Source organism: Pelodiscus sinensis, chromosome 6, assembly GCF_049634645.1.
Source record: "Pelodiscus sinensis isolate JC-2024 chromosome 6, ASM4963464v1, whole genome shotgun sequence".
Lineage (NCBI taxonomy): Eukaryota > Metazoa > Chordata > Testudines > Trionychidae > Pelodiscus > Pelodiscus sinensis.
In genome coordinates this window covers 1406916-1419344 of record NC_134716.1, presented here as the reverse complement: position 1 = coordinate 1419344, position 12429 = coordinate 1406916, and the positions used below count along the sequence as shown (strand labels likewise).

The following is a 12429-nucleotide window of genomic DNA, read 5'->3' as shown; positions in this document are numbered from 1 at the left end:
GGGCCAAATACCATTCCCCTTCTCATGCATTGAAAACAAGGGGTCTGCTGCATAAGCTACGCATTCAGGATATGATCACAGGACCTCATATAATTATTATGATACAAATAGTTCCCTGAACTAAACAGTAGCATCTATCTATCTATCTATCTATCTATCTATCTATCTATCTATCTATCTATCTATCTATCTATCTATCTATCTATCTATCTATCCCCGTACACCCCCTCTATCTATCTATCTATCTATCTATCTATCTATCTATCTATCTATCTATCTATCTATCTATCTATCTATCTATCTATCTATCTATCTATCTATCTATCTAATCTCCTTTCTCCTCTGATACTTACCCTCCCCTTGCTCAAGGAGGACACAGTACTTTATGTTCAGTCTACATCTCAAATGTTTAATTAATGGCATGCTGCCATCTTCTGGTTATAAACATTCTGAGTATGAAAAACATCATGCACTGCAGAGAAAAAAATGTCACCACGGATATACCCCACATGGCACTCTTTAATAATACTCAACAACAATAGGACTTTTAAGGTACATCTACACAGCAGTGTCATGTACTGACGTTATTCCGATTATTTCGTGTCAACATTACAAGCCATTATTTTGAAATAATGGCGAGATGGAGGATTTCTTACTCTGACTACTTTTGTCTTCCTGCTGTGTAGACGGCGCAAAAGCTGAATTAAGCGATTTTAACTCAAACTACGCTATTGACGTAGCTCAAGTTGCGTGGCTTAATTTGCTTTGCAGTGTAGACATACTCTCAGTGTCAGATTGCTTCCTATTTGCTCCATCTGAACTGCACAAAGACCAGTGCTCAGTTGCTCACTCCTGAGGTAACATGATCTATATTAAACAGATCATGTGTGCTCACTAGAACTAGGGGTCACCAAATGAAATGAACAGGCAGCAGATTTAAAACAAACCCAAAGGAAGTATTTCTTCATGCAGCGCATAGTCAACCTGTGGAACTCCTTGCCAGAGGATGCTGTGAAGTCCAAAACTGTAAGAGAGTTCAAAAAAGAACTAGATAAATTCATGGAGGACAGGTCCATTAATGGGTTGTAGCCAGGATGGGCAGGGATAGTGTCCCTAGCCTCTGTTTGTCATAGCTGGGATGGATGACAGGGGAGGAATCACTTGATGATTCCTTGTTCTGTTCATTCCCTCTGGGGCACCTGGCACTGGCCACTGTCAGCAGACAAGTTACTGAACTAGATGGCCCTTTGGTCTGACCTAGTGTGTCTATTTTTATGTTCAATTCCCTGGGTACTACCATTAAAAACTCCATACTTTCCATCACATGATCAATTTCCCCCCAAATGCCTCAATTAATCAAGGACACACATATGCAAAGTGTTTGGGATGGAAAAACAGTGACCTTGTTCTAATAAATAGTACTTTGTTCATGCTAAATATGAATACCACAGTAAATACCTTCTCTCTGTCCTTGCTATTTACATCTCTCGTATAGTTGCACATGGCTATTTTGCCCCTCTCACCTGTAACGGTTACTTTTGGAGAGCCAAGCTGCACTTATTTCACTCTCCTAATCTTTCCTCTTAGATCAGTCTCTTCACCCCTCAATGGTTTTATTGCTCTTTTTTAATTCTCTTTCACTTGTTGGTACCTTTTCCGGTCTCATGGTGCTCCAAATAAACACAATATTCTCCAGGCACTCACACCAGAACTCGGTAGGGAGAGAAGATTGCCTCCCTGCATTGTGGTTTGATTCTTATCTTCAGCCTATGAAATTCATACATAAGAACATAAGAACGGCTAGACTGGGTCAGACCAACAGTCCATCTAGTCCAGTATCCTGTCTGCCTACAGTGGCCAATGCCAGATGCCCCAGAGGGAGGGAACACAACAGGTAAGCCTCATGTGATCCCTCATGTGATCACCCAGCTCCAAAGAAACAGAGGCTGGGGACACTATTCCTATCCATCGTGGCTAATACCCACTGATGGACCTAACCTCCATGAATCTATCTAGCTCTTTTTTGAACCCTGTTAAACTTCTAGTCTTTACCACATCCTCTGGCAAGGAGTTCCACAGGTTGACTATGCGCTGAGTAAAGAAAAACTGCTTTTTGTTTGTTTTAAACCTGCTGCCTATTAATTTCATTTGGTGACCCCCAGTTCTTATATTGTGGGAATAAGTAAATAACTTTTCCTTACTCACGTTTTCCACATCAGTCATGATTTTATAGTCCTCTATCATATCCCCCCATAGTCTCTTTTTTTCTGAGTTGAAAAATCCAAGTCTTTTTAATCTCTTTTCATATAGCACCTGTTCCAAATCCCTCATCATTTTTGTTGCTCTTTTCTGAACCTTTTCCAATGCCAATATATCTTTTTTTGAGATGAGTTGATCACATCTGTACGTAGTACTCATGTATGGTTTTATATAGAGGCAATAAGATATTCTTTGTCTTATTTTCTATCCCTTTTTAAATGATTCCTAACCTTCTATTTGCTTTTTTGACTGCTGCTGCACAACTGAGTGGATGTTTTCAGAGAACTAACCACAATGACTCCAAGATCTCTCTCTTCAGTAGTTGTAGTTAAATTAGTCCCCATCATATTGTATATATAGTTGGGATTATGTTTTCCAATGTGCACTACTTTACATTTATCAGCATTAAATTTCATTTGACATTTTGTTGTCCAATCACTTTGGCTATGTCTACCCTGGCGGCTTCTTGCGCAAGAATATCTTGCCATGTGCGAGCTCTGCTTTTGCACAAGAGCTCCCATGGCAGTGTGGACGCTCTCTTGCACAAGAAAGCTCTGATGGCCATTTTAGCCATAGGGCTTTCTTGAGCAAGAAATCCCTGCCGAGCATCCACACTGCCCTCTTGCGCAAGATCTCCTGCACAAGAGGGCTTACACCTGATAAAAAAGAGCGTAACTCTTGAGCAAGGAGCCCTCTCTTACCACGCCGTACTGTAAATTTCCTTGCGCAAGAGCGGGTGGGCAGTGTGGACGCTCTGCAGATTCTTGCACAAGAACGGCTGTACTTGCGCAAGAAGCCGCGAGTGTAGACATAGTTAGTTTGGTGAGATCTTTTTGAAGCTCTTCACAGTCTGCTTTGGTTTTAATTAACTTGAGAAGTTTGGTATCATATGCAAATTTTGCCACCTCACTGTTTACCCCTTTCTCTAGATCATTTATAAATAAATTGAATAGGATGGGTCCCAGGACAGACCCTTGGAGGACCCCAGTAGTTACCTCTCTCCACTCGGAAAACTGACCATTTATTCCTACCCTTTGTTTCCTGTCTTTTAACCAGTTATCAATCCACGAAAGTACCTTCCCTCTTTGTCCCATAACTTACTTTGCTTAAGAGCCTTTGGTGAGGGACCTTGTCAAAGGCTTTCTGGAAATCTAAGTGCACTATATCCACTGGATCCCCCTTGTCCACATGTTTATTGACCCCCTCGAAGAACTCTAGCAGATTAGAGGCATGATTTCCCTTTACAGAAACCATGTTGACTTTCCCCCAAGAAATTATGTTCATATATATCTAACAATTTTATTCTTTACTGCCTTGACCTTTCTGCACTGCAGACATATTGCTTCGTGAACTCATACCTAATGTCTTATTCATTAGGCCTGAGGACTTCAAAGCCACCTAAAGGATCTGGATGCCTAATACCCACTGGAATTACTGGGTATCCAATTCTACCATGTGGCTTTACAAATCTCAGCCTGCCTCTTTCAGCATCACTGGTTCACAAGTGCCCTCGTTGCAGTCAAAGCATTCTAGATTATTTTTCCCGGCTGTTTTAGGTTGTTTTTTCCCAAGTGCAAATTCATGCTGTCACTTTTTAGCCTATTTCTAAACAGACCCCTTTGTGTTATTTTCCTATCCTAATGAGTTTTGGAAATTCCTAATTTAACAGCATCTGCATATGTTATTAACAATATGATGCATATTCCCTCTCTGAGGTCATTAGCTAATTTATTAAATAAGATATAGCCTAACATCACTTCTTGCTGGGAACTGCCGGACATTTCCCACCAATTCAGTACTTCTCTGACTATCATTTCCCTTTGTTGGCAGTCTTTTAGCCAGCTTTCAGTCCACATAAAAATATTTCTAGCCATGCCAATTTGGATTATTTTTTCAGGTGAGATTCTGTGAAACAGAGTGTCAAATGGTTTACTAAACATCAAATTCATGACATTTATGGCATTCTTGTCCACTAATTTTGTAACTGTTCCTAAAAAGTTTTAATATAATAATAAATCAATCAAATTTGTGTAAGATAGCCCAGTCATCATAATCCTAATAGACCTATTCATTATGGAACCATTGCATTCTGCTCATAACGAAAACCACATTAATAGCAACTGTAATCTTCCTAATTAACAACATTTGGATTCTTTTTCCATGTTTAAACCCACTGTAATTAATTGCTACACAACAATTTAGGAACAATGTCAATGTTTCAGGTAAAATATTTACTGTGGGCTGTGCAAATTAAATATTTGCATGCATTTTATCATAAGTCTCCTCTTTTGAATGCCAAAAGAGCAACAATCAGTATCATTTGATGTTCTCAATGGCAGAAGTTCCTATAATATTTGTTTATATATTAGAGTTACTAGAAATCTCCTTGTTAAATCTCTGGAGTATGGTGAGAACATAAAAATGAATCTAAAAAAAGGTAGGACAAATGAGCAAGAATGATCAAATGAACTTGGAAAAATACGAGCTAATCAATTTCAGGAAAAATAACCCAGAGCAGACATCCCATGTAATGAGAAGGAGACAAATGACAAGCAATAACACTGAGAAAGATCTGACTAGGATAGTGAATAGCATATTAGGTGAGGGGCCAGATTTTCACGTTACACCATCTGAGGATCTGGCATCGGAGCTTGCATTGTGATAAAGTGTTAAAGAAAAGCATTTCCTATCCTAAGGCAAAGACATCTGCTCATAGAATCAAAGCAGTTTGTTTTTAATGTCCCACATGAGGAAATATGCACAATTTTCTTTGGGAAACAGCTGACAGGAAAGGTGCCTTTCTTTCAAGAAAAAGAGATTAAAAAGAATATCAACCCTTTTCCCCTTTTTGCATTGAGGAGTAATGATGGAGAAGCAGCTGTAGGCAGTAGTGGCAGCTGTGGGTGGCTCTTAGGCAGGATGGCTCGGGATATCATAGAACATTTGGATTCTCTTTTCATGCTATGTTGTAACTCATTGGTTGCAAATGTATTGTAGGTGGCTCCTTAGATTGCATGATGGTCAGAGAAAGAACATGTCTTCCTACAAATCTCTCAGGCCCAGATATCTAATGGTATTTAAGTGTCTAACTTCCATTGAAATCAATCAAGTTATGCTACTTTTGAAGCTATGGGTTTAAGTTGCCTAACATATGCTTTACTCCCACTGCCTGTCTCTAACTATTCTCAGGCTGCGACAGTCCTATGCACCCGTCTATCAGGCTCTGGCTTTTGGTAATAGCTCTACATTAACTTAGAGTCAGGAGGAGGCCTCAAAGTTCAACTTTCTAAGATAGGGATGTCACACCAGATCTAAAAGACCTGGACTTGGAACTAAGCCTAGGTCTTGTAGATGGCAGTAAACAACACCAGAACTAGACCAGTCATCAGACTTTGAAAACTTTATTTAAGAATATAATTTATTTAGTCATACTCGTTCCAAACAGTTTATATTTGGCTACCCGACAAGGATTAAAGTGTAAGAGAGAATTTTGGTATGCTTCAAATAGGAGTCAGGTGTTAGGTAAATCACAGGGTATATTGTTATAGTGAGGTCAATTATTGCTGCAATATTGCCTTTTAACATGTAACTAGGGTTGCCAGGTGTCCGGTTTTTGCCTGGACTGTCCGTTATTCAGGTCCTCCGTCCGGTAAAAAAACAAACAAAAAAAAACAACAGAAAATACCCGACATGTGAAATGTCTGGTATTTCCTGTTTCCCGTGTATGGAAGGCTGGCGGGGACAATTTTCCCTTGCCGTATCTGGCAGGGGTGGGGGAGTGAGGAGCGCAGGGCCATTTAAAGGCACAGCGCCTTCCCCCCCCCAATAACTTTGGTCTCCTCCCCCCCTTTTTTTCCCCCTCAACAACTTTGGTCTCCCCTCCCCTTTTTGTTTTGCTTAACAGAATTTTTTCCCAGTGTTTTTTTCAGACTAGCAGGGAGCTAGATGGGCTGTGGAGCAGGGACCTCAGTAAGTAGGGACAGCATTCCAAGGAACAGCAACTGAAATCTAAGGTGGAAGAGACATCATAGGCTTGCCAGCAGCTTGTAGGATTTTAAATATGTTTGTATACCTTATGGTAGACACCTGGAAAATCGTGTTTGAACTACATAACAGATAAATATGACAGGAAAATCTAACTATACCTGCAAGCCCCAGCACCTTACAGCCACAAAGCTGATGCTGTTCAGATTATTAGTACAGGCTGAACCTCTCTGGTCCAGCATTGTCTGGTTCAGTAACATCCATGGTCCAGCATGTCTTATCACTTATCTTGGGTGTGGCCACTTATCATGGGTGTGGCCAAGATTCCTGCTGTCCTATAAAGTTTGTTTACAGCCACCAAGCCTGGCTCTCAGTGTTCTGTGCTGTTATTTAGCTCTAATTTACCCCTAAATGTCCTCTAACAGCTCAGGAAGCAGTGGAAGTGTTTGTAATGCTGCTATACAATATTGACCTCCTGTGAGCTGGCAAATTCTCTGGTTTGGCACCAGTCACGTCCTAAGGGTGCCAGACTAGGGAGGTGCCTGTGGTGCCTTGAAGCCCTGTTGCTTTAGGTGCTACACAAAAATGCAGTACAGGGACACTCCATGGCATAAAGAGACTGCAGTGTAAACTGCCAGGAAGACACGAGAGGGAAAAGATTATTCTCTCAACTCCACAGATAGGGAAATTGAAGTGAAGAGAGGCTAATGGCTAGATTTCCTGAAGCCCTCAAAGCCCAGCAGCTTGTTACCAACACATTGGCTAGAAGGCAGCGAAGGATTAAGCACATTGCCAGATGTTCACTAGTGCCCTAATGTGATTAATTAATGTCCCTGGATGGCCTAGGGCACTGCCCTAGTAGTCAGGTGAGGTCTGTTCCATTCCCTCATCAACTGAACAGTTGTATAAAGCCAGTAAGTAACTTAGGACCAGATTTTCAAAAGTGCTCTTCTCCCACTGAAAACAGATATCACAGTCTTTCCAATTAAAACAAAAATAGGAGAGAGGGGTACAGACTTCCACAAAAATCACACAAAAGGTAGAAACAAAAGAAGAACTCCTATCTCCTGACTCCCAGTCAGGTATCGGCCAGAGTCAAGATTAACATGTCCACAAAATTTCACCCTGAAGGAAACTACATCAGAGCAGTAGAAAACACAATGGCTACGTCTAGACTGGCATGATTTTCCGCAAATGCTTTTAACGGAAAAGTTTTCCGTTAAAAGCATTTGTGGAACAGAGCGCCTAGATTGGCACAGACGCTTTTCCGCAAAAGCACTTTTCCCGGAAAAGCGTCCGTGCCAATCTAGACGCGCTTTTCCGCAAAAAAGCCCTGATCGCCATTTTTGCGATCGGGGCTTTTTTGTGCAAAACAAATCTGAGCTGTCTACACTGGCCCTTTTGTGCAAAAGGACTTTTGCCCGGGAGCAGCATAGTATTTCCGCAAGCAGCACTGATTTCAGACAGTAGGAAGTCAGTGTTCTTGCGGAAATTCAAGTGGCCAGTGTAGACAGCTGGCAAGTTTTTCCTGCTTTTGTGGAAAAACTTGCCAGTCTAGACACAGCCCTTGATTGCTCCTAGAGCGGTTAGCACAGCGAACCAGGATGCGTGAATCCCGACCAGGCTGGGGACAATGCTGGCCCCAGAGTAGGCGCCCCAGACCATCAGTTCCCTTTGGGAGTCCCCAGAGCCGGTGAGCAATGGCAATCCACGCTGATTCTGTGAAAGGGCTTCCAGCAGGCAGGGCAATGGGCCGCTCAGACAGTGCAGTGCAAGGAGGGCTAACCACAGGCCCCTTGGACAAACCCTGGCCAGGAAGTAGGGTTCCAGCCACTCTCAACATGGCGCCCACCGGCACCATTGACCTTCCTCCTTCCGGGCCGGCGCTTGAATCTGATTGGTCGGCTGGCGGCGCGGCCGGAAGAGGCTAGGTCGCCGGGGAAATTTAAACGTTGGAAGCGGCCGCTCGCGCTCGGGCGGGTGGTGGTGTCTTTACCTCAGAAGCTCCGCGTGCCGCGGGGACTCTTCCCGCCGGGCAGGTGAGCGCGGCCCACCCCGGGGCAGGGCGGCCGGGATGCGCTGGGGCCGGAGCGTCAGTCCGCGGGCCCCCCCGCCCCCCGAGACCTCCTCAGGCTTGGCTCCCGGCCCGACACCCGCGAGCTGCCTGAAGCACCCCGCACCCGTTAGCTCCGCCCCCCCGCGGGCTGCGTGGGGCTCTCCCGCCTAGCCCCGCCCCCCCAGGGGCTGCTTGGGGCCCCGCCCCTGCTCCTCCCCCCGCGGGCTGCCGGAAGCGCCCCCCCAGGCGGGTTGCGTGCCCCCCACCCCCGCGGGCTGCGTGGGGCTGCCCCGCCCCTGCCCGCCTAGCCCCGCCCCCCCGCGGGCTGCGTGGGGCTGCCCCGCCCCTGCCCGCCTAGCCCCGCCTCCCCGCGGGCTGCGTGGGGCTGCCCCGCCCCTGCCCGCCTAGCCCCGCCCCCCCGCGGGCTGCGTGGGGCTGCCCCGCCCCCCCCCGCCTAGCCCCGCCCCCCCGCGGGCTGCGTGGGGCTGCCCCGCCCCTGCCCGCCTAGCCCCCCCCCCATTGGCTGACCCTGCTCAAATCCCTCCCCCCCACACACCTTCCAGCCAGGCCACGGCTGCCCCCGAGCCTTGGGCCCGGAGGGAGACTAGCGGAGGGATGTCGCTATGGTGGCTCAAGGCGTTAAACGGTTACAGCTGTGCCAGTTAACCACTGGGGGGTGGCAGGCCAGGCCTGTGGGCCAGGGTCCTGCCAGCCCTCTGGGGCCACCACAGTGTGGCTGTGTCTAGAACGCCACCTGGCCCAGGCATGGCCCCGCCTCGTGTGACTGGGTGTTTGGGCAGTGTCCAGTCACCTGGTAAGGTGAATGCTTATTGGGTAACTTTTCACAGCCCGGCTCAATTCTGTCTGACCCTTTAGGGCTGCTCTCCTCTAGAGAAATTCAAACCATTAACCAGTAGGCATCAGCTTATCTGTTACTGTTAACAATTACATACAGGCTCCTGACCCTGCTCCCATGGCCAGCTGCTGCCTCTGTATCCGAGCCCACAGCACGGGGTGGCAGCCAGTTACCCAGGAGACATTGGGGCCTGGCTTAGGAGCTGGCATAAGTGGGCTCTTGGCATGCACCAGTTCTTGGTCCTGCTGCACTGCAGGCTGTGTAGCATAACTTTATACTGCAAAGTCTGTGGTGGAACTGTTGTAATGGCTAAAAAAAGTTAATGGTTACACAATTACATTGTTAACTGGGTTTTTTAACATCCCTATTTTTCACAAGGGCTAGAAAGACTTGCATGCAAGCTGAGGCTCCTGTCATTGCAGGATTCTAGAGGCTGAAGCTCAAAGAAAAGCCACCAGCTAGCAAATAGATAGGGAGAAAATCCTAGAAGTTGGTAGCACTGTCAGGCAAGAGAGATTTTACCTGGAGTTAATTGTCAGTGAATTCACAGTAGCCATAGATTTATAAAGGCTAGTCTGGGTGCTGGCCAAATGTTTATTCTGGAGCTCAGGCTAAGGTCATGCACAGACACTGTGTGCTGGAACAAATGTGTGGTGTGACCAGATAAGCCTATGTAAATCTGAGAGCTAACTTGAATTACCTGGCAAGTCAAATAGTGATAGAAATGTAGCCGTGTTAGTCTCCTGTAGCTGAAACAAAATACAGGACTATGTAGCACTTTAAAGACTAACAAGATGGTTTATTAGATGATGAGCTTTCGTGGGCCAGACCCACTTCCTCAGATCAAATAGTGGAAGAAAATAGTCACAACCATATATACCAAAGAATACAATTAAAAAAATGAACACACATGAAAAGGACAAATTACGTTTTGTGACATGCATATGTGTACTCTGGTCAGATGTAGGCTATGGTGACCAGCCTGGCATAGCAACTGTTAAAATGTCCCTCGCCCCAATAGGGATGTTAAGTTGTGAGTAATTGACTAATTGAATAGTTGATGCATTTTGCCTCAACTATTTGATTAGTTGATAGGGCACCTTTGCTTTTGAAATGTGGCAAGAGCCCTAGGGCCGTTGCTACTCTTCAAAGGCAAAAGTGCTGCGTGGAGCCTGGGGTCAACTGAATTCTGCTGACCCCGGGCTCCATGCAGCACTGCTGCTTTGAAATGCTGCAGGGAGCCTCATGTCAGGCTCCTTGTAGCATTTCAAAGTGGCAGTAAGGCGTGGAGCCTGGGATCAGCAGGGGACTCTCCCACTGACCCCTGGCTCCATGTGGCGCTGCTGCTTTGAAATGCTGCAGAGAGCCCAGCACCAGGCTGCACACAGTGTTTCAAAGTGGTAGCACCATGTGGAGCCCAGAGTCTGGCCACAGCTGCCACATGGTGTTGCTGCTTTGAAGTATCCCCTGTTCTTCTTCCCCTCCCTGTTGGTGCCTCTTTCTGATATAGGCAGCAAGGAGGAGGGGGGAAAAAGTGACTAGTCAGCTAGCCTGTCAACTGGTCCTTCACATCCCTACACTCCGACCAGACTACCCTGATAAGGAAGGGGAGATTGGTACTGTTACTGAAATACTGTTGCTGTTAACTCTGCAATTCAATTATGAAACCGGAGTGCTGACTTCTGCACTGGAAGGATAGGACTGAAATCTGAAGCTTTTCACTAGGCTACAGAGTAGTGCAGACATTCTAACTTATGGTAAAAAGTAAACACCAAGCAAATACTTTTATTTGGCAAAAATAGTTCAATAGTATTAATTGCAGTTTTGAAGGGGGAGGTCCAGTCAATGCCCTTAATGAGATGAAAGAGAATCTGAGCAGTTGAACACTTCAGTTTGTAAATGTGTTGAATGTCAGAAGTAATTCATTGTTTAAGTCCTGACATGTGAGCTGATGAAGTGTGGCTATAGTCTAGTGAATTTGCCATTAGATTCTAACTTCAACATATTCTAGGCATACAGAAACTTGCTATTGGAGCAAAATTTCAGTTTTACTGTGTGTTCAGGGAATCTTAAATTTCAGGGTTATATTTTGCCTTTATGTCGCTAACATAATAGTGTTTTTCACGTAGAGCTCTTAAAACAACTGATCCACTATGTTGTTCGCTTCCAGGATTTCAGAAGTACGATTAAACTTTGCCCATCTCAGAATGGGTGCAGATGACTATGAGGAAATTCTCAAGTACTATGAATTATATGAAACAGTTGGGACGGGTATGTTTCTCATCTATTACATTAAAATAGTGAAAAAGTATTCTTAATAATTGAGTTTCACATCCAAATCCAAAGCAGCTTGCTAATGTAGCAACTAATCTAGCGATCAGATTTCAGGTGCTTAGTTTGCTGAATAAAATCGAGGGTTTTTTTAAATCCAGAAATCCTCTTGACTACATTTAGATGTAAAAAGCTTTCTGTAAGCCATAAGATTTGCTTCTGTAGTGTGACTTTATTAAAGGATTATTGAGGAGAAAATTAATATTGATCTTGGATTCTTATTCCCTCTTCTCTAAATTCAGGTGGCTTTGCAAAGGTTAAGCTAGGTCGCCATCTCCTTACTGGTGAAAAAGTTGCAATAAAAATTATGGACAAACTGGCTTTGGGGGTAAGTTTGTTCTGTAGTGTCTAAGATGCTGCTAGAGGTTCAATTTTGTAATGGGAAACAGCTTCCACTTTTACTCCTGTGAAATGTTTTTTTAAATGTCTAGAACTGTTAGCCACTCTTCTACCGTCTTTCCTAGTACCAGAAGAACTTCATTAACATTTATTTACACTGACATTGACGGGACACTAATTTCACAGATTAAAATAATATAACATTTCTCCAGTTTAGGACCCCACTATAATTGCTTGACAACTTTTTCAGGGAGAAAGTCAAACTTTTTTCATAGAAATGTAATGCAGTTGTTACGATCGGGCATGTATGCCAAACTCTTAGGCTATGTCTACACTTGCGGTTTCTTGTGCGAGTAATATGCAAATGAGGCTAAGCGTGGAACATTGCTGAGCCTCATTTGCATACCTAATGAGCCACCATTTTTTTTCAGAAGAGGCTCTTGTGTAAGGAGGAGTGTCTACACTGCCCCTTCTTGCGCAAGAAAAACCTTCTTGCGCAATGCTGTTACACCTATTACTTTTCAGGAAGAACAGCATTGCACAAGAGGGTTTTTCTTGTGCAAGAAGGGGCAGTGTAGATGCTCCTTCTTGTGCAAGAGCCACT

At 44.6% G+C, this 12429-nt stretch overlaps 1 protein-coding gene across 2 annotated transcripts in view; it reads left to right on the top strand.

Moving 5' to 3' along the window:
• The first annotated feature begins 8134 nt into the window (after nt 1–8134).
• The window catches only part of MELK (maternal embryonic leucine zipper kinase), a 43030-nt gene continuing 38735 nt past the window's right edge, over nt 8135–12429 (top strand). For both annotated transcript variants that reach the window (XM_014573284.3, XM_006122369.4), the window contains exons 1-3: nt 8135–8282; nt 11326–11426; nt 11729–11814. In XM_014573284.3, coding sequence (XP_014428770.1) covers nt 11363–11426; nt 11729–11814 — 150 coding nt within the window. In that variant the 5' untranslated portion in view covers nt 8135–8282; nt 11326–11362. The remainder of the gene's footprint in view (nt 8283–11325; nt 11427–11728; nt 11815–12429) is intronic.